We start from the raw sequence: 22637 nt of genomic DNA, 5'->3' as shown, positions 1-22637 counted from the left end.
GCTCAGGATACCCTTGTTTCATCAGACCTGTACAGGCAGACTTGTCATCAGGCTCAGGACAGCCTTGCTTCATCAGACCTGTAGAGGCAGACTCATCATCAGGCTCAGGATAGCCTTGCTTCATCAGACCTGTAGAGGCAGACTCAGAATAGCCTTGCTTCGTCAGACCTGTACACAGACTCAGGATAGCCTTGTTTCATCAGACCTGTACAGACAGATTCTCATGTGTTGGCCTCTTTTCATGCTCATCATTTGCTTTAATGAAAAATGAATCAACTCTGAGACAAGCTAGTCATGTGAGTTTTAATAGATGAGGTGAGTCTATGTTTAGACATTAAAGGCTTAAAGAAGATTTGCAGTGCTTGTTTTAAACATCTGTGATTAGTAAGCATCCTAATTCCTCTCCATCTTATTTTAAAATCCCATCTGGTACATAGAATGTATTACAACAATGCAGCAAATAGACAATTTGTAACAACAAAAGATAATTAACATAACTACTACCACAACCCCCTTATGTACAGGAATGTGTGTAAGGTAAGAAACCAGCAGTTGCACTTGTTTCACCCCATCCTAAACCTCATTAGCTATTCTGTCAACCTGCATTACTGGTGAGACATCTCAATTAAACACCAGGAAATCATGTGACAATAGTTAAATAATACATTTAATGACAAAGGTCAATGTACAAACACAGTCAGTCACAAGTCATACTTGTAGTGTCATGAGCATTTTCAGTCGATTTAATATCACAAATGACATAAGGGCTAGTGAGGTAAATGTGATACAACCTGCAGGAGAGCTACAACTTCAACAATCCAGAGGGAATGATCTTAGAATAAATATAATACACATTCTTAAAAAGTACACTGTCATAAACCTACAATGTCTCTCTCTGCACTCTGTTAGGAATGTATTAAACCTGACCTCTGCTTTCAGACTCCAATTATTATTATTTGTTATAGTGGTTCAACTACGACACACTATTGAAACTGTAAATGGGATGTATTGATTTAGTAAATAATATTCCACATGTCCAGTGTGGTTAGTTCCATTTTCTAAGTCCATGCTGAGCATCTCTCTAGAACTACTGGTCTATTTACATTTACACACAGACAACACTATGTATCCACCACTTATAGCAACATCACTGAATTCCCATCCTATGGTTCCCATTGGGAGTGGTCAAAGTTTGAGAGTGTGGGGTTGAAAGATGTTGTACAACAGACATTTATTTGCATGGGTAATCAGCTTGGATCTTCAAGGCTTGGTGGTGCTGGTGCATGCCAGGTTGTGGGGGGGTGGGGGGGTATGTTAACAGGTCAAGGCCACGGCAAAAACACTCACCACACAGTACATGGTGCGGTTCTCCCACCTGACCGTGCAGCTTCCTGTGGGAGGACACCACAAAGACCAATCAGGTCAACTCACTAGATCTCAACCAATCAGATTCAACACAACATCAGAACCAATTTGGACACACAAAATACATTCCAACGTGTGGCTTCTTCAGTGGAGAGCAACATTTCAAAACAGACGCAGATAGAAACAGAATACCCAGATTCCTTTTTCCAGAAAATCACAGGGAATCATGTATGTACAGTACAATACTTTTCTATTAGACCAATGTTTTTTTGGAGGGTCCAATACCAATTGGGGGACAAAATGTACCAATATATCTGCCAACATACTGTTTTACAGCGGGAAAATGAAAAAGGGTCATTTTTCCACACCGAGTTCTCATAAATTGCCATCCCAAAGAGCAATTGTCCAAGAAATATGCTTCAAATGTTGTTATCTTACATTGTGACAATAATGAAACTAGGGCTGACTCCATTTAGTCGACTGGTCGATTGTTTGGTCGATAGGCTGTTGGACGACCGAGACTTATTTAGTCGAGCAGTAGCAATAAAATAAAATAAAGTATAATCATGTTGTACAAGACTGATTGGCTCCTGTCGGAGTGGACTGATCCATTCTGGAGGCCGATGGGATGGCACACTCCATCAGTCTAAGACATGTGCTACTGAAATTTGATATGGTTATATTATGAAACAATGGCACAACATAAATACACATTTGAATATTTTATAACAAATGCGCTTTCTGCCACGTTGGATAGTGGTAGCTGTCCGCGGTTCTGAAACACATCAGTGCGCTGTTGAATTGGCGCATTATTCCAGACCATGTTGCTCGGTACATAATAGCAAACAGCCTAACTGTTAAATGTGACTGGCTTTATAAATCTATATACAGAACCAGTCAAAAGTTTGGACCCACCTGCTCATTCAAGGGATTTTATTTGTACTATTTTCTACATTGTAGAATAATAGCGAAGACATTAAAACTATGAAATAACATGTGGAATCATGTAGTAACCAAAAAAGTGTATAAATATATTTTACATTTGAGATCCTTCAATGTAGCCACCCTTTGCCTTGATGACAGCTTTGCACACTCTTGGCATTTTCTCAACCAGCTTTATGAGGAATGCTTTTCCAACAGTATTGAAGGAGTTCCCACATATGCTGAGCACTTGTTGGCCACTTTTCCTTCACTCTGCGGTCCAACTCATCCAAAACCATCTCAATTGGGTTGAGGTCAGAAAATAGTAAAAATACAGAACAACCCTGGAATGAGTAGATGTGTCCAAACTTTTGACTGGTACTGTATATCTACAGAAATAAGAAAGATCCTGCTTCCGTTGCCTGTTTGAGTGTTCGGTTGATTGATTCCACGAGAACCAAGCCTCACGAAACAATTTCACAAATTCTGCTATTTTTCATCTTTGCTGTAATAAAGGCTTTACACGTTTTTCCTCTCGTTAGACCAGCCTTTCTGGTATTATTTATCATACATTTGGTGTTGTTTACACTGTTCCAAATTGTCAGAAATATTTATAATAAAAATAACTTTCCTTTTTCCTTGATCTCCTTATTGTTATTATTATTATAATAATAATAAGTAATGTCATTATCATTAGTGGTCTTAGTGTAGTTGCCTTGTATAACCACCATCAAGCTGCAGACCTAAGAGCGCATCCTGTTTAGTCTTAATACCATAACTTACTTAGGCCTGTATTTCAATAGTTATACAGGCTACTGTATCAATCAATAAATCATTTATTTGTTCATGTCGACACACAGCATACGAGTCATTCATGATGTGAAATGCAATCAAACATTTTAGTTCTAAAATAAAATAAAGCGACCAAAGACTAATTTGAGTAAATAATAAATAGGCCTAAACTGTTCCATTTCACGGATGAATGAGACTGTTGTAATAAAGCCGTTACAAAAAAAACATTCCAACCGGCTCTCTGGAATGCTTATAACTTGTTTACATTGTTCCAAATGGTCAGAAAAATTAGATTGTAATCTAACAGCACCTGTATGGCACACACAGACTTAATATGCACAGAGCTTGCTCCATACCTTCTTTTTCTTGATCTCCAGTGTTTTCCACAACTAGTCACATGTACTCCACACATCTGACTTCCCCTTTACCTCCTGCGCAACCAGTAAACGTTCCCGTTTCCAGTTTATTTGTCACGCCCTCTGCATCCATTTTGCTGTCACGTGTTACAATGTTCAGAGTTTGTTATAACCAATTTATTGATGTGATTATGATATGCTATAGGTCAGGCCCAATTGGTCACGTGCATGTGATGCATACATGTGTCACCTAAAGAGAGCAAGGGCTGAGGAAATAGGGAATGTTTTGACTAAACAAACCAGGGATTTCGTCAACATCACTTTTCAGTCAAATGTCTAATCATGTTGCAGCTTCAGCAACACGGACAGCGCTGCACACAATGATGTTCTGTGGTGGTCTCTGCAGCAGGGAGGAGAGAGAGAACGGGTGCTAGTCACACAGTCACTCACTGTTTTTTTGTGTTTTTTTTTTAACAAAACGCAGCAAGTCTGAGCCAGGCGGCACAATCAAATCAATTGCGGTCGGACTCCCTCTAGTCATTTGTGTCTTAATTATTTCATCAAACAGTTCGCTTAAAGCATCAGACTAGCTCAGTGCATATAGTGGTTTTGATTAAAACACATAGGATATGTCTATATATATGGAAAAATATAAGTTTTAAAATTTCAACCAATCGATTGGTCAAAAGACCAGACTCGGTCGACCAACATTTTTTGTAGTCGGGGACAGCCTTAAATGATACAGAATGTTCAGATAAGCATAAGATTCCCTTTTGTCCCTATCCTATTTATGAAATATCGGTTATTGGTGGAATTATCGCCGATACCGATACAGCGCTAAAAAGGTCCATATCGGTCGGGCTATACTTTGTTGCACCCTTCTGAATAAGCCAAAACGTAATACACTGTTCATTAGCACAACAAAAGCAAATGCCTGTTCAAAGGTTAGTACAGTATGCGTGGGGGTTTCATCTCTCTCACCATCAGTAGCAGTGTCCCAGTAGCAGGAGTTGGCCGTGTGGAGACCAGCACCACTCTTCTGCATGATGGCACAGTTCACTGGAACACAAGACCATGTTGAAGATACATTTCCTGCTGTAGGCATTCTGTCATGCACAGGGCTTTGCTCCTGGTCACAAAGGCTATCATATAGATATACCGCTTTCATACTGCTATTATACAGCACTTTGCAACCAAGGCATTTCTAGTCGATCGCCAAACATTTCTGTAAAAAACCCAATGATAAAGCCTTATGTTCTTATTTTTTTTAATTATGTATTGGTCTGTTGGTGGTAGGTGCAGCCAATTCAGCTGTCCTGTGCGTCGGGTAGGCAAACTGTTGCCATTTCATGTGTCTGAAGGTACAAATTCTGCCTTCCCGGTGGGCCTGGAGAGGAAATTAAGTGCACTACGTCACCGCTGGCCAATCAGATTGCTCAGATGACCGAGTCCGCAGTAACGTAGCAGGCATAAAGAAAGCTACGGCAAAATTGATTTTGTGAAATTTCAAAAGTTTCAAACCGTGACTAATACAGCAAAGAGCTGCTGTTTTTATGACTGAGTTCATGTTTAAGTTCTTACTCAGTACTGTCAACACTGTATTCAACACTTTTAGAACCCATAAAATGTGTGTTCTTCCTATTTACACTCAGCGCTGCAACAATCCCTGCAGCAGTAATGAATGAGGTGGAAAGTGGATCTATAGGCTTGTGTTGTTGTTATTATTAGCGGCGTGGGTATTTTTTAATATCAAGGAATATTTCACTTTCTCTGTTCATAGGAGTAACAACATGAATGTGTGCATGAGGCAGAAATAATGCAGGGGCGACTCGAGTTTCGGCATCAGCGTCAGTGGAGGAAAGGGAGAGCGAGGGATGTTGAGAAACAGACCCTCAGTCTGCTGCTCTCTCCCTCCTCTGAGACTGACCATCAGATGCAGGCACCATTAGCTCAGTAAAATAAAAAGCTAATTATTTAAATGTATGCTCACTCAGCTGGTTGGTGACCACTGTTCTAAGGGATACCAACAACTTCAACTTTTACTGCATCTACAGTATCAGTCAAAAGTTCAGACACACCAGCTCATTCAAGGGTTTTTCTTATTTGTACTATTTTCTACATTATAGAATAATAGTGAAGACATTCAAACTATGAAATAACACATATGGAATCATGTAGAATCCAAAAAAAAAGTGTTCAACAAATCAAAATATATTATATATTTGAAATTCTTCAAAGTAACCACCCTTTGCCTTGATGACAGCTTTGCACACTCTTGGCATTCTCTCAACCAGCTTCATGAGGAATGCTTTTCCAACAGTCTTGGAGGAGTTACCACATACGCTGAGCACTTGTTGGCTGCTTTTCCTTCACTCTGCTGTCCAACTCATCCCAAACCATCTCAATTGGGTTGAGGTCAGGTCATTGTGGAGGCCAGGTCATCTGATGCTGCACTCCATCACACTTGTCAAATGGCCCTTACACAGCCTGGAGGTGTGTTTTGGGCCATTGTCCTGTTGAAAAACAAATGATAGTCCCACTAAGCACAAACCAGAAGGGATGGCGTATCGCTGCATAATGATGTGGTAGCCATGCTGGTTAATTGTGCCTTCAATTCTAAATAAATCAGACAGTGTCACCAGCAAAACACCCCCACACCATCATAACTCCTCCTCCATGCTTCACGGTGGGATCACACATGCAGAGTTCATCCGTTCACCTACTCTGCGTCTCACAAAAGCAAAGCAGTTGGAACCAAAAACCTCACATTTGGACTCATCAGACCAAAGGACATATTTCCACCGGTCTAATGTCCAATGCTCATGTTTCTTGGCCCAAGCAAGTCTCTTCTTATTAGTGGTGTCCTATAGTACTGGTTGATTTGCAGCAATTTGATCATGAAGGCCTGATTCACGCAGTCTCCTCTGAACAGTTGATTTTGAGAGATGACTGTTACTTGAACTCTGTGAAGCATTTATTTGAGCTGCAACCTGAGGTGCAGTTAACTCTAGTGAACTTATCCTCTGCAGCAGAGGTAACTCTGGGTGTCCCTTTCCTGTGATGGTCCTCATGAGAGCCAGTTTCATCATAGCGCTTGTTGGTTTTTGCGACTGCACTTGAAGAAACTTTCAAAGTTTTCCAGATTGACTGACCTTCATGTTTTAAAGTAATGATGGACTGTTGTTTCTCTTTGCTTATTTGAGCTGTTCTTGCTATAATATGGACTTTGTATTTTACCAAATAGGGCAATCTTCTGAATACCTTGTCACAACACAACTGATTGGTTCAAACGCATTAAGGAAAGAAATTCCAAATTGGACCGCAGAGTGAAGGAAAAGTGGCCAACAAGTGCTCAGCATATTTGGGAACTCCTTCAATACTGTTGGAAAAGCATTCCTCATAAAGCTGGTTGAGAGAATGCCAAGAGTGTGCAAAGCTGTCATCAAGGCAAAGGGTGGCTACTTTGCAGAATCTCAAATATAAAATATATTTTGATTTGTTAAACACTTTTTTGGTTACTACATGATTCCATGTGTTATTTCATAGTTTTGATGTCTTCACTATTATTCTACAATGTAGAAAACAGTAAAAATAAAGAAAAACCCTGGAATGAGTAGATGTGTCCAAACTTTTGACTGGTACTGTATGTTTTCTCACCACTTCGATGTGACTAATTGTTGAGTGACTTGTTGAGTGACTTGTAATACCATAACTTCCTTGTGTTATAACATCCTTACAATCATACCTATGAACTTGAATGGTCTCCCTTGCTTGACCAGTTGGGTGAGAGAGTGCTCCACAATGCTGGCAGTCCACTGGTTCACTTTGTTCTGGTTGTAATCTAGTCCTCCAATGATGGCTTCAATACACTGAGACACAGACACCAGACAGTCAGCAAGGAAGACAACACAGTCAAGCATCTATGAAGGGATAATCAGTGTTTTTGATCATCTTTACCATCCAAGAAATAAGACTGCTGACAAACATGTTTCAAATATCCCTTTACCTCTTTAACTGAGACACTGGCCTCATCTGCGTTGAAGGACACCTGTGACTCCAAACGATATAAAAAGATATATAAAAAGAATAATTATGAAAAACATTTAACATAAAGTGTGGATTACTTTATGATTCACACAAAAGTAGCTGACCTACTTTTTCCTTGCACAACAAATTAGGGTACACAGACAGACAGACAATCCACTGTGAGAACTTAGTCAACACTACAGCTGTCAAGACTGGATATCAAATCCTTTCAGGCAAGCCCCGGGAGGAAGGACTGCTGCAATAAACTCATAGCTAGCTAACTGTTAATAGGATCTTCAGAATAACTTGCACAGAGAAAATGTGTACTGCAGCCTGCTACTGGAAGATTTATAGCTAAGTAGATTCAACGTTACATATTTAAACTCTTAGTACCTTTTTTTTCTATCTAGAACTTAAAACGGTTCTTCGTCTGTCCACATAGGAGAACCATTTTGGGTTCCATGTAAAACCCTATGGGGACAGCCGAAGGTTTCATCTGTATAATACTGTAGATATGCCTATGCTGAATGTTGATAGATGCTAGCGCGCTACTAATCAAGTCCTGCCCGGCCCAGTCTGATTTGACCACACCCAGCTAGCTGCTAAGCTTACAAATTCCCCACATGCAATAATATGACATAATTTGCATGACAAATGTTTAAAAGGTGTATATTATCGTGTCAGTTTCATTTGACTACTTCATTAAATACTCATGTACTCGTCAGATTTTCACGTTTTCAAAGCCAGCACCCTCAATGTAATGCATGCTAACGTTATCTAGCTAGCTAACTCGGCCGTTTGAAATCAGTGTCAAAGTCTGAAATAATACATTTGTATCTAGCTTAATGCACAATCTACCTCCTCTCCGGAATTGTACTCCTCCATTGCTTTAAAAGCAAAATTCTCCTCTTTCGACAAGGTTCTTCACCGAGTCTGTTGTTTTTTTCTAAATATCTGTTACCGAGATGGAAATAATCAAAGAAAGCGACTCTGTGAGGCAAGACACACCCACAACGACTGCAAGTGAGAGTAGTAGATTATATTGACTGCCACCTGGCGGTGAGAGGTATTCGAGATTTTCTGGAAATTAACGATGGTGGTTCATAACTAGGCTATGATAAAGGATCAATAACTATTTTATCCACAGAGATCCTATAATTCATTGGTGGTGATATGGTGGTAAACAATGTTGTATGTACTTTTTTTATTTGATTGTGATGTTTGTTTATTGTTATTATTTGATTTGTATGTGTTTGTGTTTTATATTGTGTTTTTGACGGAGGTCGGGAATGGTGTTGGCCCGAAAGGGGTGCGTTTGTAGTCTAGTAGACTAGTGGTTAGAGCGTTGGGCCAGTAACCGAAACGTTGCTAAATCGAATCCCTGAGCTGCCAAGGAAATAAATGTCGCTCTGCCCCTGAACAAGGCTGTTAACCCACTATTCCTAGGCCGTCGTTGTAAATAAGAATTTGTTCTTTACTGACTTGCCTATTATTTTTTTTAAATAAGGCATTTTATAAATCTTTTTTAAATTGGTCTAATGAAAACAGTTGTTCACAAAAAATAAATCCAATAATTCAGTGTTCTGTGTAATTATATAATTGTGATTATATAATTGTAACGCTATAATCTATAATTGTGATTATATAATTGTAACGCTATAATCTATAATTGTGATTATATAATTGTAACGCTATAATCTATAATTGTGATTATATAATTGTAACGCCATAATTGTATCCCGTAACAGCTAAGGGCAGAAGTAGGGTACGATATCACAATCTGCACCTAGATCTGGAACACTTCTTCCTCACACTTTTAACACACACAGAGAGAGACATCTGAACAAATAATGTGATACTGCGGTATGACTTATTGAGTCAATTGGATATGATTAGGACATTCAATATCACGGTACATTGCCACTGGATAAATTAAACCCTAAATAGGGCTCAGCAGATAGCAGAGAAGCTGCCCCAGCTGGCTCCCCGAAACTGTGACCACTCCCCCTACACACCGGAGCACCCGGCTGCTGCGCGGAGCGGGGCTGTTGATACCACAGCTGTGATCACACGCCACAGAGGCGCGCCAAGAGACGGACTGCACAGGCTCCACCACCAGCCACTCTCACGACACACCAAGCCACCACTTGCTGTAGTGCAATTCTCAGGTAAGAGAGGGTTTCTGTTGCAATCTTTACAGAAACGTTATAATTTTCGGATGGTGGTTGTGTGAAACATGCACTGCGGTGTCCCATAATGATTATGAGAAGGGGATTCCCGATGAAGACGTAACAAACGACTAAAACCACAGCCATTCCCAACGCAATAGCATTATTATAGTGGTTACCACTCATAGGATCGCCTAAACTACAAGCAGTTTTTGCTACTAATTGCGGTTAGACTATATTCATTGATTTCATACTGTAACTTGTTACAAACATTCAAAATAATTTTATGATGGAAAATTCATTAAATTATATAGTCATTATAAAATTAAACGTTTCAGTTCAGGTGAGGTCTCAACTAACCTACATTCGCCTACAAGTGTTTGTTTGGACAGGTGCAATGCAGCAAAATTGTTTTTTTGTGCTCTCCACCCACGTGAAAAATACTATAGTATACTATGGTATAAATACTGTAGTATTACTATATTTATATTCTATAGTATTCACTGTAGCCTAGTGTTTTTTTGTACTGTAGTATTAACCTAACGTAACAGGTGTAAAAGAAATGCCTGAAACTAGAACCCTTACATACTTGTCTTGACAAGATGAAAAAATACTGCCGGGAGAGGTTCTTTTCTGCACTGTTCAACCAATCCAGGAAAATGTGGACGAGTTAAGATGGAGTGTTGCCTTGTTAACGTCCAAATGCTGAAGTTGCTCTCTTTCCATTTCCCCTGAAAACCGGACATCCAGTGGTTAGGGACTCCGCAAAGGCTACTGTAGTTTTTATTTTTAGGTGTAGTAAAATGTGCTGTAAAAGGTTTAAGTGCCTTGGTCATCGGGTATTCCAACCAGCAATCTTTCAGTTACTGGCTAAACGCTAGGCTACCTGTCGCCTTATTTACTGTAGTGTTTTGGCATTCATTGGTGGTATACTGTAGTATTTACTGTATTGTTTTTGCTGGCATTAGTAGCATACTGTAGTATTTACTGTATTGTTTTTTGCTGACATTAGTAGTATACTGTAGTATTTACTGTAGGTAGTAGAGGGCAGCATTCCTGCAGGATTGCCCCCCCCCCCCCCCCCCCCACCCCCCACCACCACCACCACCCTTACCCTAAGTGGAGTAAACTAACATATAACAATATTTATACTGCTACTTACAGCTATTTCGCTCACATCGATGCTAACTGTAGTTACAGAATTATACATATATTCCTATTTGTTTTCACCCTCCGCGGCCAATCCACCATTCATTCAGTTCTTAACTCCAACCCTCCGATGTCCACAGATTAACCCATCTTTCCCAGTATAATGGAACCGGTCGTCTTTCTGCTTTGTATGCGTTAGTTTAGGCCTGCCTATTGTATTTTAAGCACGTCTCTGTCGCATTATTCACACATTCAGAATTCACTGCTTCAAGTTAAGGAGCCTACCTCCCCTCTTCAAATTGGGTGTGCGAGACTCTTATGTTTGGTCTCAATGAAATACACTAGGCTGCCTATGCATGGGTGGAGAATCATGTGGCATTTATATTTTTAAGGAAATTAACTTAAATATGATTGGACTATATAGTTTGCTACAGTGTTTGTAAATAAATATTCATACTGGAATGAAGTGGACGTGAGTCGACGTGTTGTTGATAATCGTCGAAAAGGAAAAAGCGCATCGCGCGCATAGGCTACCATGGTGAGCGAGCCGTTTCTTTATCATTAAATATTGCGATGGTGGAAAAGCACCCAAGTGTCATACTTGAGTAAAACTAAAGACACCTTAATAGAAAATGACTCAAGTAAAAGTGAAATTCACCCAGTAAAATACTACTTGACTAAATCTAAAACTATTTGTTTTTAAATATAATTAACTATAACAAGTACAGTTAATTTCCAAAATATACTGTGTCAAAAGTAAAAGTATAAATTCTTTCAAATTCTTCATATTAAGCAAACCAGGCGGCACAATGTTCTTATTTGTTTTATTTTACGGATAGCCAGGGGCACACTCCAACACTCAGACATCATTTACAAACGAAGCCATTTGTGTTTAGTTTAGGGATGGCCTGGCATGTTCTCTTGACAAATGTGGGAATTGGACCATTTTCCTGTCCCGCTAACCTCTTAAAATGTAATGAGTACTTTTGGGTGTCAGGGAATATGTATGGAGTAAACAGTACATTATTTTCTTTAGAAATGCAGTGAAGTAAAAGCTAATAAATATAAATAGTAAAGTACAGATACCCCCAAAAACGACTTAAGTAAATACGTATTTTACGTATTTTTTACTTAAGTACTTTACACTACTGAAATATTGATTACCCATTCATACCTCTCTGCCTGAAAATCGTCCTCCTAAAAGGTAGGCTATATCCAATATGCAAAACGTAGCACAAGAAAAAATGCAAGTGTCCACTGTCATCATTCTTGCTGCTTCAAATTCAGTGGCCAGATGTGTGAGATCAGGTGCACCTGTGGTCTCAACTAAAATAGTAGGCTGTAGCCTATGCATGGGCGGAGAAAGATGGGGCTGTTATAGTTCCAAGAAAATGTACTTCCTAAATATGATTAGACTATAGTTGACTATTGCCTAGAAAATAATATTGTTCACCCATATTTGTCTCCATCTGAAAATCATCGCACTCCTAAAAGGTAGGGTATAGCTCAAGAGAAAGTGCAAATCTCTCCAACTCTGTTCTCTTCAGACTACGTCTAGCCTATTGGCCGATGCAAGTGTCTATTTGTCTAGTATTAACCTTTTTTTGTGTAGTATTTAATATTTTTGTCAGGTTATTTTTTGCACATGTTGATATGGCCTTTAGGGCAGACAACTGCTGCGATCATCAGCAAGTGAGCTGGGTCATATACGCCAAAAATAGAATTGCAGGAATGCAGTTGTGGGTGGGAGTTAGACAGAAAGCCAGTGGGTGGGTGGGAGTTAGACAGAAAGCCAGTGGGTGGGTGGGAGTTAGACAGAACGCTAGTTGTGGGTGGGAGTTAGACAGAAAGCCAGTGGGTGGGTGGGAGTTAGACAGAAAGCCAGTGGGTGGGAGTTAGACAGAAAGCCAGTGGGTGGGTGGGAGTTAGACAGAAAGCCAGTGGGTGGGTGGGAGTTAGACAGAAAGCCAGTTGTGGGTGGGAGTTCGACAGAAAGCCAGTGGATGGGTGGGAGTTAGACAGAAAGCCAGTTGTGGGTGGGAGTTAGACAGAAAGCCAGTGGGTGGGTGGGAGTTAGACAGAAAGCCAGTTGTGGGTGGGAGTTCGACAGAAAGCCAGTGGATGGGTGGGAGTTAGACAGAAAGCCAGTGGGTGGGTGGGAGTTAGACAGAAAGCCAGTGGGTGGGTGGGAGTTAGACAGAAAGCCAGTGGGTGGGTGGGAGTTAGACAGGAAGCCAGTTGTGGGTGGGAGTTAGACAGAAAGCCAGTGGGTGGGTGGGAGTTAGACAGAAAGCCAATTGTGGGTGGGAGTTAGACAGGAAGCCAGTGGTTTCGGTGGGAGTTAGACAGAAAGCCAGTTGTGGGTGGGAGTTAGACAGAAAGCCAGTTGTGGGTGGGAGTTAGACAGAACGCCAGTGGGTGGGAGTTAGACAGAAAGCCAGTGGGTGGGAGTTAGACAGAAAGCCAGTGGGTGGGAGTTAGACAGATAGCCAGTTGTGGGTGGGAGTTAGACAGAACGGCAGGTGTGGGTGGGAGTTCGACAGAAAGCCAGTGGGTGGGTGGGAGTTAGACAGAAAGCCAGTGAGTGGGCGGGAGTTCGACAGAAAGCCAGTGGGTGGGTGGGAGTTAGACAGAAAGCCAGTGGGTGGGTGGGAGTTAGACAGAACGCCAGTTGTGGGTGGGAGTTAGACAGAAAGCCAGTGGGTGGGAGTTAGACAGAAAGCCAGTGGGTGGGAGTTAGACAGAAAGCCAGTTGTGGGTGGGAGTTAGACAGAAAGCCAGTTGTGGGTGGGAGATCGACAGAAAGCCAGTGGGTGGGTGGGAGTTAGACAGAAAGCCAGTGGGTGGGTGGGAGTTAGACAGATAGCCAGTTGTGGGTGGGAGTTCGACAGAAAGCCAGTTGTGGGTGGGAGTTAGACATAAAGCCAGTTGTGGGTGGGAGTTAGACAGAAAGCCAGTGGGTGGGTGGGAGTTAGACAGAAAGCCAGTGGGTGGGTGGGAGTTAGACAGAAAGCCAGTGGGTGGGTGGGAGTTAGACAGAACGCCAGTGGGTGGGTGGGAGTTAGACAGAAAGCCAGTGGGTGGGTGGGAGTTAGACAGAAAGCCAGTGGGTGGGTGGGTGGGTGGGTATGAAAAGCTCAGGGTGCAGGCGGAAGCGGGATGAATAAATCATTACTGAGCAGACCTCTTGTAGGTAAGACTGGAGTGTAAAATGGATAGTTTCACTTTAGGGAACGCAATTTATGGTCTATACTTGCCATGCACAGTAGTGTTCTCATTCATGGGTGGCACAAATTGGGCTATGGGGAGGGGAATGGGTGGGGTATATGCAAATTAAATACTTTAGTATTACTATAGTGAAAAAAACGGTAGCGTTTTGCTAACACTAGTGCTTTTGCGGACATTACTGTAGTATTTAGTTAGCACTACACAATTGAGGGATACTACAGTGTGTAGTATAGTATTATACAGTATACTATACTGTCACGATCGTTATAATGAATGTCGGACCAAGGCGCAGCGTACGTAGTTCCACATGTTTAATTGAAATGAAACTCGCAAAAACGAAATGTGAAGTCATAGAATGATCACACGCCACTACACACAAACAAGATCCCACAAAACACAGTGGTGGAAATGGCTGCCTAAATATGATCCCCAATCAGAGACAACGATAAACAGCTGCCTCTGATTGGGAACCATACCAGGCCAACATAGACATACAATACCCTAGATAACCCACCCTAGTCACACCCCGACCTAACCAACATAGGGAATAAAAGGCTCTCTATGGTCAGGGCGTGACATATACAAGTCTATAATAAGCACTACATGATCAAGAGATACTCCAGTGTGTAGTATATTATTCTACAGTATACTACAACATTCTATAGTAAGCACTACATGATCAAGAGATACTATAGTGGGTAGTATAGTATTCTACAGTATACTACAACATTCTATAGTAAGCACTACATAATCAAGGAATACTATAGTGGGTAGTATAGTATTCTACAGTATACTACAACATTCTATAGCAAGCACTACATGATCAAGGAATACTATAGTGGGTAGTATAGTATTCTACAGTATACTACAACATTCTATAGTAAGCACTACATAATCAAGGAATACTATAGTGGGTAGTATAGTATTCTACAGTATACTACAACATTCTATAGTAAGCGCTACATAATCAAGGAATACTATAGTGGGTAGTATAGTATTCTACAGTATACTACAACATTCTATAGTAAGCACTACATGATCAAGGAATACTATAGTGGGTAGTATAGTATTCTACAGTATACTACAACATTCTATAGTAAGCACTACATGATCAAGAGATACTCCAGTGTGTAGTATATTATTCTACAGTATACTACAACATTCTATAGTAAGCACTACATGATCAAGGAATACTATAGTGGGTAGTATAGTATTCTACAGTATACTACAACATTCTATAGTAAGCACTACATGATCAAGAGATACTCCAGTGTGTAGTATATTATTCTACAGTATACTACAACATTCTATAGCAAGCACTACATGATCAAGGAATACTACAGTGGGTAGTATAGTATTCTACAGTATACTACAACATTCTATAGTAAGCACTACATAATCAAGGAATACTATAGTGGGTAGTATAGTATTCTACAGTATACTACAACATTCTATAGTAAGCACTACATGATCAAGGAATACTATAGTGGGTAGTATAGTATTCTACAGTATACTACAACATTCTATAGTAAGCACTACATAATCAAGGAATACTATAGTGGGTAGTATAGTATTCTACAGTATACTACAACATTCTATAGTAAGCACTACATGATCAAGAGATACTCCAGTGTGTAGTATATTATTCTACAGTATACTACAACATTCTATAGTAAGCACTACATGATCAAGGAATACTACAGTGGGTAGTATAGTATTCTACAGTATACTACAACATTCTATAGTAAGCACTACATGATCAAGGAATACTACAGTGGGTAGTATAGTATTCTACAGTATACTACAACATTCTATAGTAAGCACTACATAATCAAGGAATACTATAGTGGGTAGTATAGTATTCTACAGTATACTACAACATTCTATAGTAAGCACTACATGATCAAGGAATACTATAGTGGGTAGTATAGTATTCTACAGTATACTACAACATTCTATAGTAAGCACTACATAATCAAGGAATACTATAGTGGGTAGTATAGTATTCTACAGTATACTACAACATTCTATAGTAAGCACTACATGATCAAGAGATACTCCAGTGTGTAGTATATTATTCTACAGTACACTACACAAATCTATAGTATGTACTGCACATGATTGAGGGATACTACACTGTGGAGTATAATGTTCTACAGTATTCTACAATTTACTACAGTTAACTTCAGATAGTAAGTACTATATAATTATATAGGAAACTGTAGTATCATGTGGGCAGGCCTACTAGAAACTGGTTTGACGATGGTCAATTTATCGGACTTGTTTTTGTTGTCTAGACAGAGTTGTAGACTTCTAGGCTAATTTGATATATATATAAATGCTTACAAAAATGATGCTCATGACAGATGCAAATGTTCCTTTCGATGGGCTATTATTGGGCTATTTTGAAACAACAATTTACACATTTTGCCTGTACTAACCTCGCCCATTCATATACGCTAACTACCTTCAGCGTCTTTTCATGAAGTTATCTTCTGGCCGGGTTAGTTTTTTGAAGAGCTAAGGCTTGCGGTACACTTTTTGAAACATATGGAATTATCTTTCATAGCAGTGAGAAATAACAATTAAAAAAATGAAAGATTAAATTCCTACACACCTTTATAGGGTTAAGGTTCTCACACGGCCATATCTCCATGTTACAGCGCTTGTTTACAGAAGACAGACAGAAAACAGAGATGACCACCTGTGCTAATTAGCTATCGTGCTCAAACACCTGTGTGTAAGCATAACAGGGGAGGAAGTGTAGTTTGCCGGCTGGAGGGACACATCCGTATGGATCTGACCTGCTACAGTAAGTGTGTCTTTTTCATTTGAAAGATTCTTTCTCGCTGATATGAAAGATAATTCCATATGTTTCGAAAACCGCATCACAAGCGATGATTATTGACGTTTCTAAATTTAAAACAGAGCATAGGGATTGTAGTTGAAATGGTCCCACTGGTAAGTGGTGCTTATAGCTAAGAACCCTTAGGATAAGGTAGAATGCCTTCTTAATTACATGTAATGCCTTGGGTTCTCGAGGGCATGTAGGTCTACTAACCTAGTAATTAGTAAGCTATAGCCGCAGGGACCAGTCTTGCATTTGCAATAGCATGAACTGAACCTATCAAAATGTTTCATATTAACACTAGCATGTTTTAAACTTACATTGCTTCAAAGTTACATGGCCACAGGCAAGTGTGACGGTCATTTTAATTTAATAGATTCAACTGGATCATTTGTAGGGCCTAGTCTAGTGGATTTTTCAAAACCAACGAGAGCGAATTTGACGGCGCAATGCAAGTTTGTCAAGCGAAAGCCTCGTGCTCATCGCGAAGGATGGAGAGGAATGGGAGAGAAATGGAAGAGGTGTCCAAGGAGATTATCAATGAACCATCAAAAATACAAATAGTTTTCCTGTGCTATTGTTTGTTCAGATACCCATGCGACATTGGTTAGAATAATCTGGTTTTAGAATTATTGTAGCTCTATTTTAAACTTCATAAAAACATTCAATTATCAAAAATATGTACCCAGCACAAGACCAGCACATTATAATGTAGTATTGTAGTCATTACACTCCCTGGATCTGCAGAACATTTATGAGGGCCGCCTAATGTCCCTCTAACCACGAACAAGCACTTAGATAAGTCACACACAGGAGAGAAGGGGGAGAAGGAGGGAGAGCAGTATGTTTAAGAAAGAATAAAAGCAGGGGAGGGGGAGGCAGGAGAGGGGGAGAGGGGGAGGCAGGGCAGGGGGAGGCAGGAGAGGGGGAGAGGGGGAGGCAGGGCAGGGGGAGGCAGGAGAGGGGGAGACAGGAGAGGGGGAGGCAGGGCAGGGGGAGGCAGGAGAGGGGAGACAGGAGATGGGGAGGCAGGGGAGGGGAGAGGGCGGCAGGAGAGGGGGAGGCAGGAGAGGGGGAGGCAGGAGAGGGGGAGACAGGAGATGGGGAGGCAGGGCAGGGGAGAGGGCGGCAGGAGAGGGGGAGGCAGGAGAGGGGGAGGCAGGAGAGGGGGAGACAGGAGAGGGGGAGACAGGAGAGGGGGAGGCAGGGGAGGGGGAGGTAGGAGAGGGGGATGCAGGAGAGGGGGAGGCAGGGGAGGGGGAGGCAGCAGAGGGGGAGGCAGCAGAGGGGGAGACAGGAGAGGGGGAGGCAGGGGAGGGGAGAGGGAGGTGCAGGAGAGGGGGAGGCAGCAGAGGGGAGGGGGTGGCGTGGGAGGCAGGAGAGGGGAATCCAGAGAATCCAGTCACAGGGAATTAGACATCAACCTCTGCAGAGCTGTCTAGGAGACCAGGGAATGTAGGATTCAACACACACGGAGGTGTGTTGTCAGTATTTGTTCTGAGACTGCCTCATAAACCTCTTATGTTACTATTCCCTTGGCTCCTCCAGCCAGTGGCTCTTGGCCAGTCAGCCTGGATTGGGGCCTGTGCTGGGGCCATGTTTGTGCCATTCATATGATGTGGTTTTCTGTTTGCAACTGGGAGTAGAGGGGAACTTGTGCCCTGACAAAGACATGAGAGGAATACGGTAATTAAGTCTTATCAATGCAATGAGGGATTGATAAAGTCTCATCAAATTAAATTCCTTTGAATTGAATTGCTGCCATGTGCTTTGCTAAACTGTGCAGTGCATTGTGTTCAATGCTGTGCTACAGTGTTCCAGACTGTTCTAGAATGTTCTGGAGTAATGTTGTGTTGGACTCTGCTGTGTTGTACTGCAATTAATACTCCATGCTGGTGGGGAAATGCTGCATAGTTGTGCCTGTGATGTGCTGTGTTTTTGTGTCGTGCTGGGTTTCCCTCCCTCCCACTCGCTGGCTTTGATCCCTGCTCCCCCTCTGAAGTGTGCACACCGCAACGCTGCAACTACACTGCCTTTTAGTATGAAGTGTGGAGCCCTGACTCGTGGGCTTAGAAGACTGTGGCGGTCTCCGTTCAATTGCAGCCAGCCAGCAAGGCAATCAGGGAGAACCCCGCTTCAGCAGGACCAACTACTGAACCAAACAGCCTTGAAGAAGCTGCAGCAGCAGGGGGAGAAAAGTCATTTTCTACACATTGCAGAGGACAAGTGACTGGACTGGATAATAGATTGCCAATCACGATGCACTGCCCTGCCATGCATCCCTCTCTCAGCTCCCTCCCCATGTGTACACCTCTACCTATGGACCCCCCCCCCCCTCTCCCTACCACCACCCATCCCGCATAAAGGCACAAAGGTCTTTCTGCCCAACCAGGGGAAGGGATAAGAAGGGAGGGGTGTAGAGAGGGATGGAAGAGGGGAGTCTTCTGTCTAGTATTTACCTAGTGAATGCCGCTGAACTCTACAGTTCTTTAATGATATCTCACACACACACACACACACACACACACACACACACACACACACACACACACACACACACACACACGCACACCTCAACGGGATTCCCTGCTCAGGCTCAGCCCTACTCAGTTATTCAGCAGCCAGCCTCGTCTTTGAGAAGCGGAAGTACATTTAAAAGCAGCAGTGAATCTGAAATGGGTTCTATTAAATATTCAGTCTGGTGCTTTCTGCCGGAGGAGGAGGAGGCTGTCTCCAGCCTCTTTCAGTTCTCAGTGAGACCGCAGCACTACTGAAACTGGGTTAATAGGATGGACTCATCTTTATCCAGCACAGCATCTCTCTGTTCTGTTCTAAGCTCTCCACACACAGAAAAACTATAAAGCCACCATTAACCACTGCAGTAAAGAACAAAGGGTTCTTGCATCCTAATCTTAGCAGGGGAGGTGTCATGTCTGATAGATCTTGAAGATCAGATATGTAACTTAATCCCTCTTGCTTCATCACAGTTTTATCAGAGTGAAGAATCCATCTGTGATTGTAGTTAATCTAGCCTAGGCCAGGGTTCCCAGTTGTATTCTCACTTTTTGTTTTGAACTGTTGAAAGTTTCCAAAGAAGTTTCCCACTGGGAACAAAATGTTGTTTCCACTGTGTTTAAAAAAAGTTCAATGTGATAATGTGTAAACATTTCAAAACTTATAGATACTCAAAGTCATCACCAAACACCATTATCATCTTATTTGAACTTATTTGAAATCTGAAATAAAAGGTAAACAACATGCCTTGGTGTTTCTTGAGTCTACACTGAATTCACATTAGTCGACAATTCGATGACATCTCTCAAAATTGGACGTTGACATCTGTGCCCCTGTAGGTAGTTATTAAGTAATGAACTGATAAGCTGATAGACCGCTCACCTCTGCACTACAGATGACGTATGTTGGAACCCAGCTTCTCGCCACTCCTTGTCATGACTCTGCAGCAAAGGATAGAAACAACACAGCCATAACTGAGTTCATTCTCCTTTCAACGGACTGTTTCACTGCCCACCCCCACTGCCCACCCCCTCTGCTCACCCCCACCGCCCAATAGATTTTAGCTTCTGTATTCATTACATTGATCTGCTGGTGAGGACTGGTCACTCTCTTTGTGCCTGTTAGTCATATTATTATATATCAAAAATGTTTTTGTACTTTTTCTCCGCAATTTCTTGATAGACAATTGGTAGTTACAGTCTTGTCCCATCACTGCAACTCCCGGGTCTCCCGGGTCATGGCCGGCTGTGACACAGCCTGGGAACAAACCCGGGTATGTAGTGAGGCCTCAACCACTGTGATGCACAGTGGTTTAGAACCCTGAGCCACTCGGAAGGCCCGGCATAGACATATTAGCCAGGTTAGAAATTCTATGGATTATTGTCACCCAGAGCTGATTGGTAATTAATTTGAGAACAGCAGAAGAGTTGGAAAGGTGGGGGAGAGGGCTTCTAAGTACAAGTGTTGATTTCAGTGTTACTTGTGTATAATTTTGAACAAAGACTTATAGAATAGAAAGTTTTCAAAGAAAGCTGGGCTTGGCTGTTTAAAAAACCGTACTCTCTCTTTGACTGTGACTCAACCAGCATGATGACTCCTTGTAGCAACATGTCATGATAGATATGAGTGTGAAAACCCAATCATTGTTCGATAATGATATCATCCCATTGTGTTTTGTTCTCAGCATGCCTTGGTTTACTTCTGTCTCATCGTTGCCAAGGCTTCTCCTCAAGGACTCATAACCAATCCCTCCCTGGCATTCACAATGTCACAGAATATGACACGTACACTCTTAGATTATTTTGTTTCCGAAAACGGTTCTTCAGCTGTCCCCATAGGATAACCCTTTTTGGTTCCAGGTAAAACCCTTTTTGGTTCCAGCTAGAACCCTTTTGTGTCACGTTCTGACCTCTATTTCCGTTGTTTTGTATTTATTTAGTATGGTCAGGGCGTGAGTTGGGTGGGCAGTCTATGTTTGTTTTTCTATGTTTTGGGGCATTTCTATGTTTTCGGCCTAGTATGGTTCTCAATCAGAGGCAGGTGTCATTAGTTGTCTCTGATTGAGAATCATACTTAGGTAGCCTGGGTTGCACTGTTTGTTTGTGGGTGATTGTCTATGTTAGTGGCTTGTTTCAGCACAGGTCTCATTTTGTAGCGTCACGGTCGAATTTGGGTTATTGTTTTTGTTACTCTCTTGTATAGTGTTCAGTCTTTCTTTATTAAAGATTTTACCATGGACACTTACCACGCCGCATATTGGTCCTCTGATCCATCTCGCCTCTCCGCTTCAGACGAAGAGGAGGACGACCGTGACATTTTGGGTTCCATTTAGAACCCTCTGTGGAAAGGTTTCTACATGGAACCCAAAACGGTTTTAGTTAGAACCAAACAGGTTCTATCTGGAACCAACAACAGGTCTTCAAAGGGTTCTCCTATGGGGACAGCCAAATAACGCTTTTAGGTTCTACATAGCATCTTATTCTAAGAGTTTACAACAATACTATCAATGATAAAGGTCAAAGGTGATTTCTTTCTACCGTTCTCTCCTCCTGCCACCGCTCTTGTTATTCCCTTATTTTCTTCTTACGTCTCTCTCTGTCTCTCTCTCTCTCTCTCTGTCTCCCTCTCTCTCTCTCTCTCTCTCTCTCTCTCTCTCTCTCGCTCTCTCTCTCTCTCTCTCTCTCTCTCTCTCTCTCTCTCTCTGTCTCCCTCTCTCTGTCTCTGTCTCTCTCTCTCTCTCTCTCTATCCCTCTCTCTACCTGCCTATGAGTAGAACCTCGCCGAACACACAGATGTAGAATCGGCGTACTACCCCCAATCCTAATTGTTAATATAGGGTAGGAATACTTGAGGTTGATTAACATCTAGGGGGAAACTTCATCCAACTTCCACTTGCAGTTATTTCATCACAAAATGGCGTCATATGTGGACTGTGTATTTTTGGAATGTCAGGGTCGCATGATGACTGAAACACAATTTGAATGTATACTATATTTTTACTATATTTTTCGACAAATAGAATTAGAATGTTGTACCTTTTATCATTGGTTTCCAACAGATTCTCCGTCTTAGTGTAGCACCGTGGTTATTTCTCTCAGACATTTGCAGTGATTGTCAAGCTTAAATGGGATTGTGATTGGCATGAAATAATTAGCAGTATTTCTCAACAGGTATTGGCATGCGTGTCTAACAGCATGAGTGAGTGAGATTGATAGGTATGTAATAGTATTCTTAGACTTTCTAGACTGATTGACGGTAGCAAGGAGAATG

The 22637-nt window shown here is 41.6% G+C and overlaps 2 protein-coding genes across 9 annotated transcripts in view; one reads left to right on the top strand and one right to left on the bottom strand.

Moving 5' to 3' along the window:
- Nucleotides 1-289: 289 nt before the first annotated feature.
- On the bottom strand, nt 290-8596 carry LOC110520485 (dynein light chain Tctex-type 1). 3 transcript variants are annotated; one of them, XM_021597835.3, is made up of 5 exons: nt 8319-8596; nt 7441-7488; nt 7180-7303; nt 4416-4493; nt 290-1391 (listed from the first exon to the last, which is right to left on the bottom strand). In XM_021597835.3, exons 1-5 carry the CDS (start codon nt 8343-8345, stop codon nt 1315-1317), a joined length of 354 nt encoding a protein of 117 aa, XP_021453510.1. In that variant the 5' UTR covers nt 8346-8596; the 3' UTR covers nt 290-1314. The 3 variants fall into 3 exon arrangements, with proteins under 3 accessions (XP_021453510.1, XP_021453511.1, XP_090086391.1); XM_021597836.3 differs by having other exon boundaries at nt 7441-7482; nt 8319-8506; XM_090230265.1 differs by having other exon boundaries at nt 7441-7492; nt 8320-8463.
- A 621-nt stretch (nt 8597-9217) lies between these two features.
- sytl5 (synaptotagmin-like 5) overlaps nt 9218-22637 on the top strand; it is an 84774-nt gene continuing 71354 nt past the window's right edge. For 4 of the 6 annotated variants that reach the window (XM_090230262.1, XM_036975035.2, XM_036975036.2 and 1 more), the window contains exon 1: nt 9218-9628. The gene's annotated coding sequence lies outside the window, so the exon portion shown is untranslated. Of the gene's footprint in view, nt 9629-16668; nt 16818-22637 lie in introns of all 6 variants that reach the window. The other 2 variants (XM_090230260.1, XM_090230258.1) reach the window with 2 other exon arrangements.

This window comes from Oncorhynchus mykiss, chromosome 3 (genome assembly GCF_057628025.1).
Source record: "Oncorhynchus mykiss isolate SJ-2025 chromosome 3, ASM5762802v1, whole genome shotgun sequence".
Taxonomy (NCBI): Eukaryota; Metazoa; Chordata; class Actinopteri; order Salmoniformes; family Salmonidae; genus Oncorhynchus; species Oncorhynchus mykiss.
The sequence above is the reverse complement of the archived record's forward strand: the minus strand, read 5'-3'. Positions and strand labels throughout refer to the sequence as shown.

Excerpts from the sequence above, each read along its gene's own strand:
- LOC110520485 (XM_090230265.1), bottom strand. The coding sequence starts at position 8,345 with ATGGAGGAGTACAATTCCGGAGAGGA. Across the intron at positions 7,493-8,319 it reads GAGTACAATTCCGGAGAGGA|GGAGTCACAGGTGTCCTTCA; the intron begins GGTAGATTGTGC and ends TTTATATCGTTT. Across the intron at positions 7,304-7,440 it reads CCAGTGTCTCAGTTAAAGAG|TGTATTGAAGCCATCATTGG; the intron begins GTAAAGGGATAT and ends TCTGTGTCTCAG.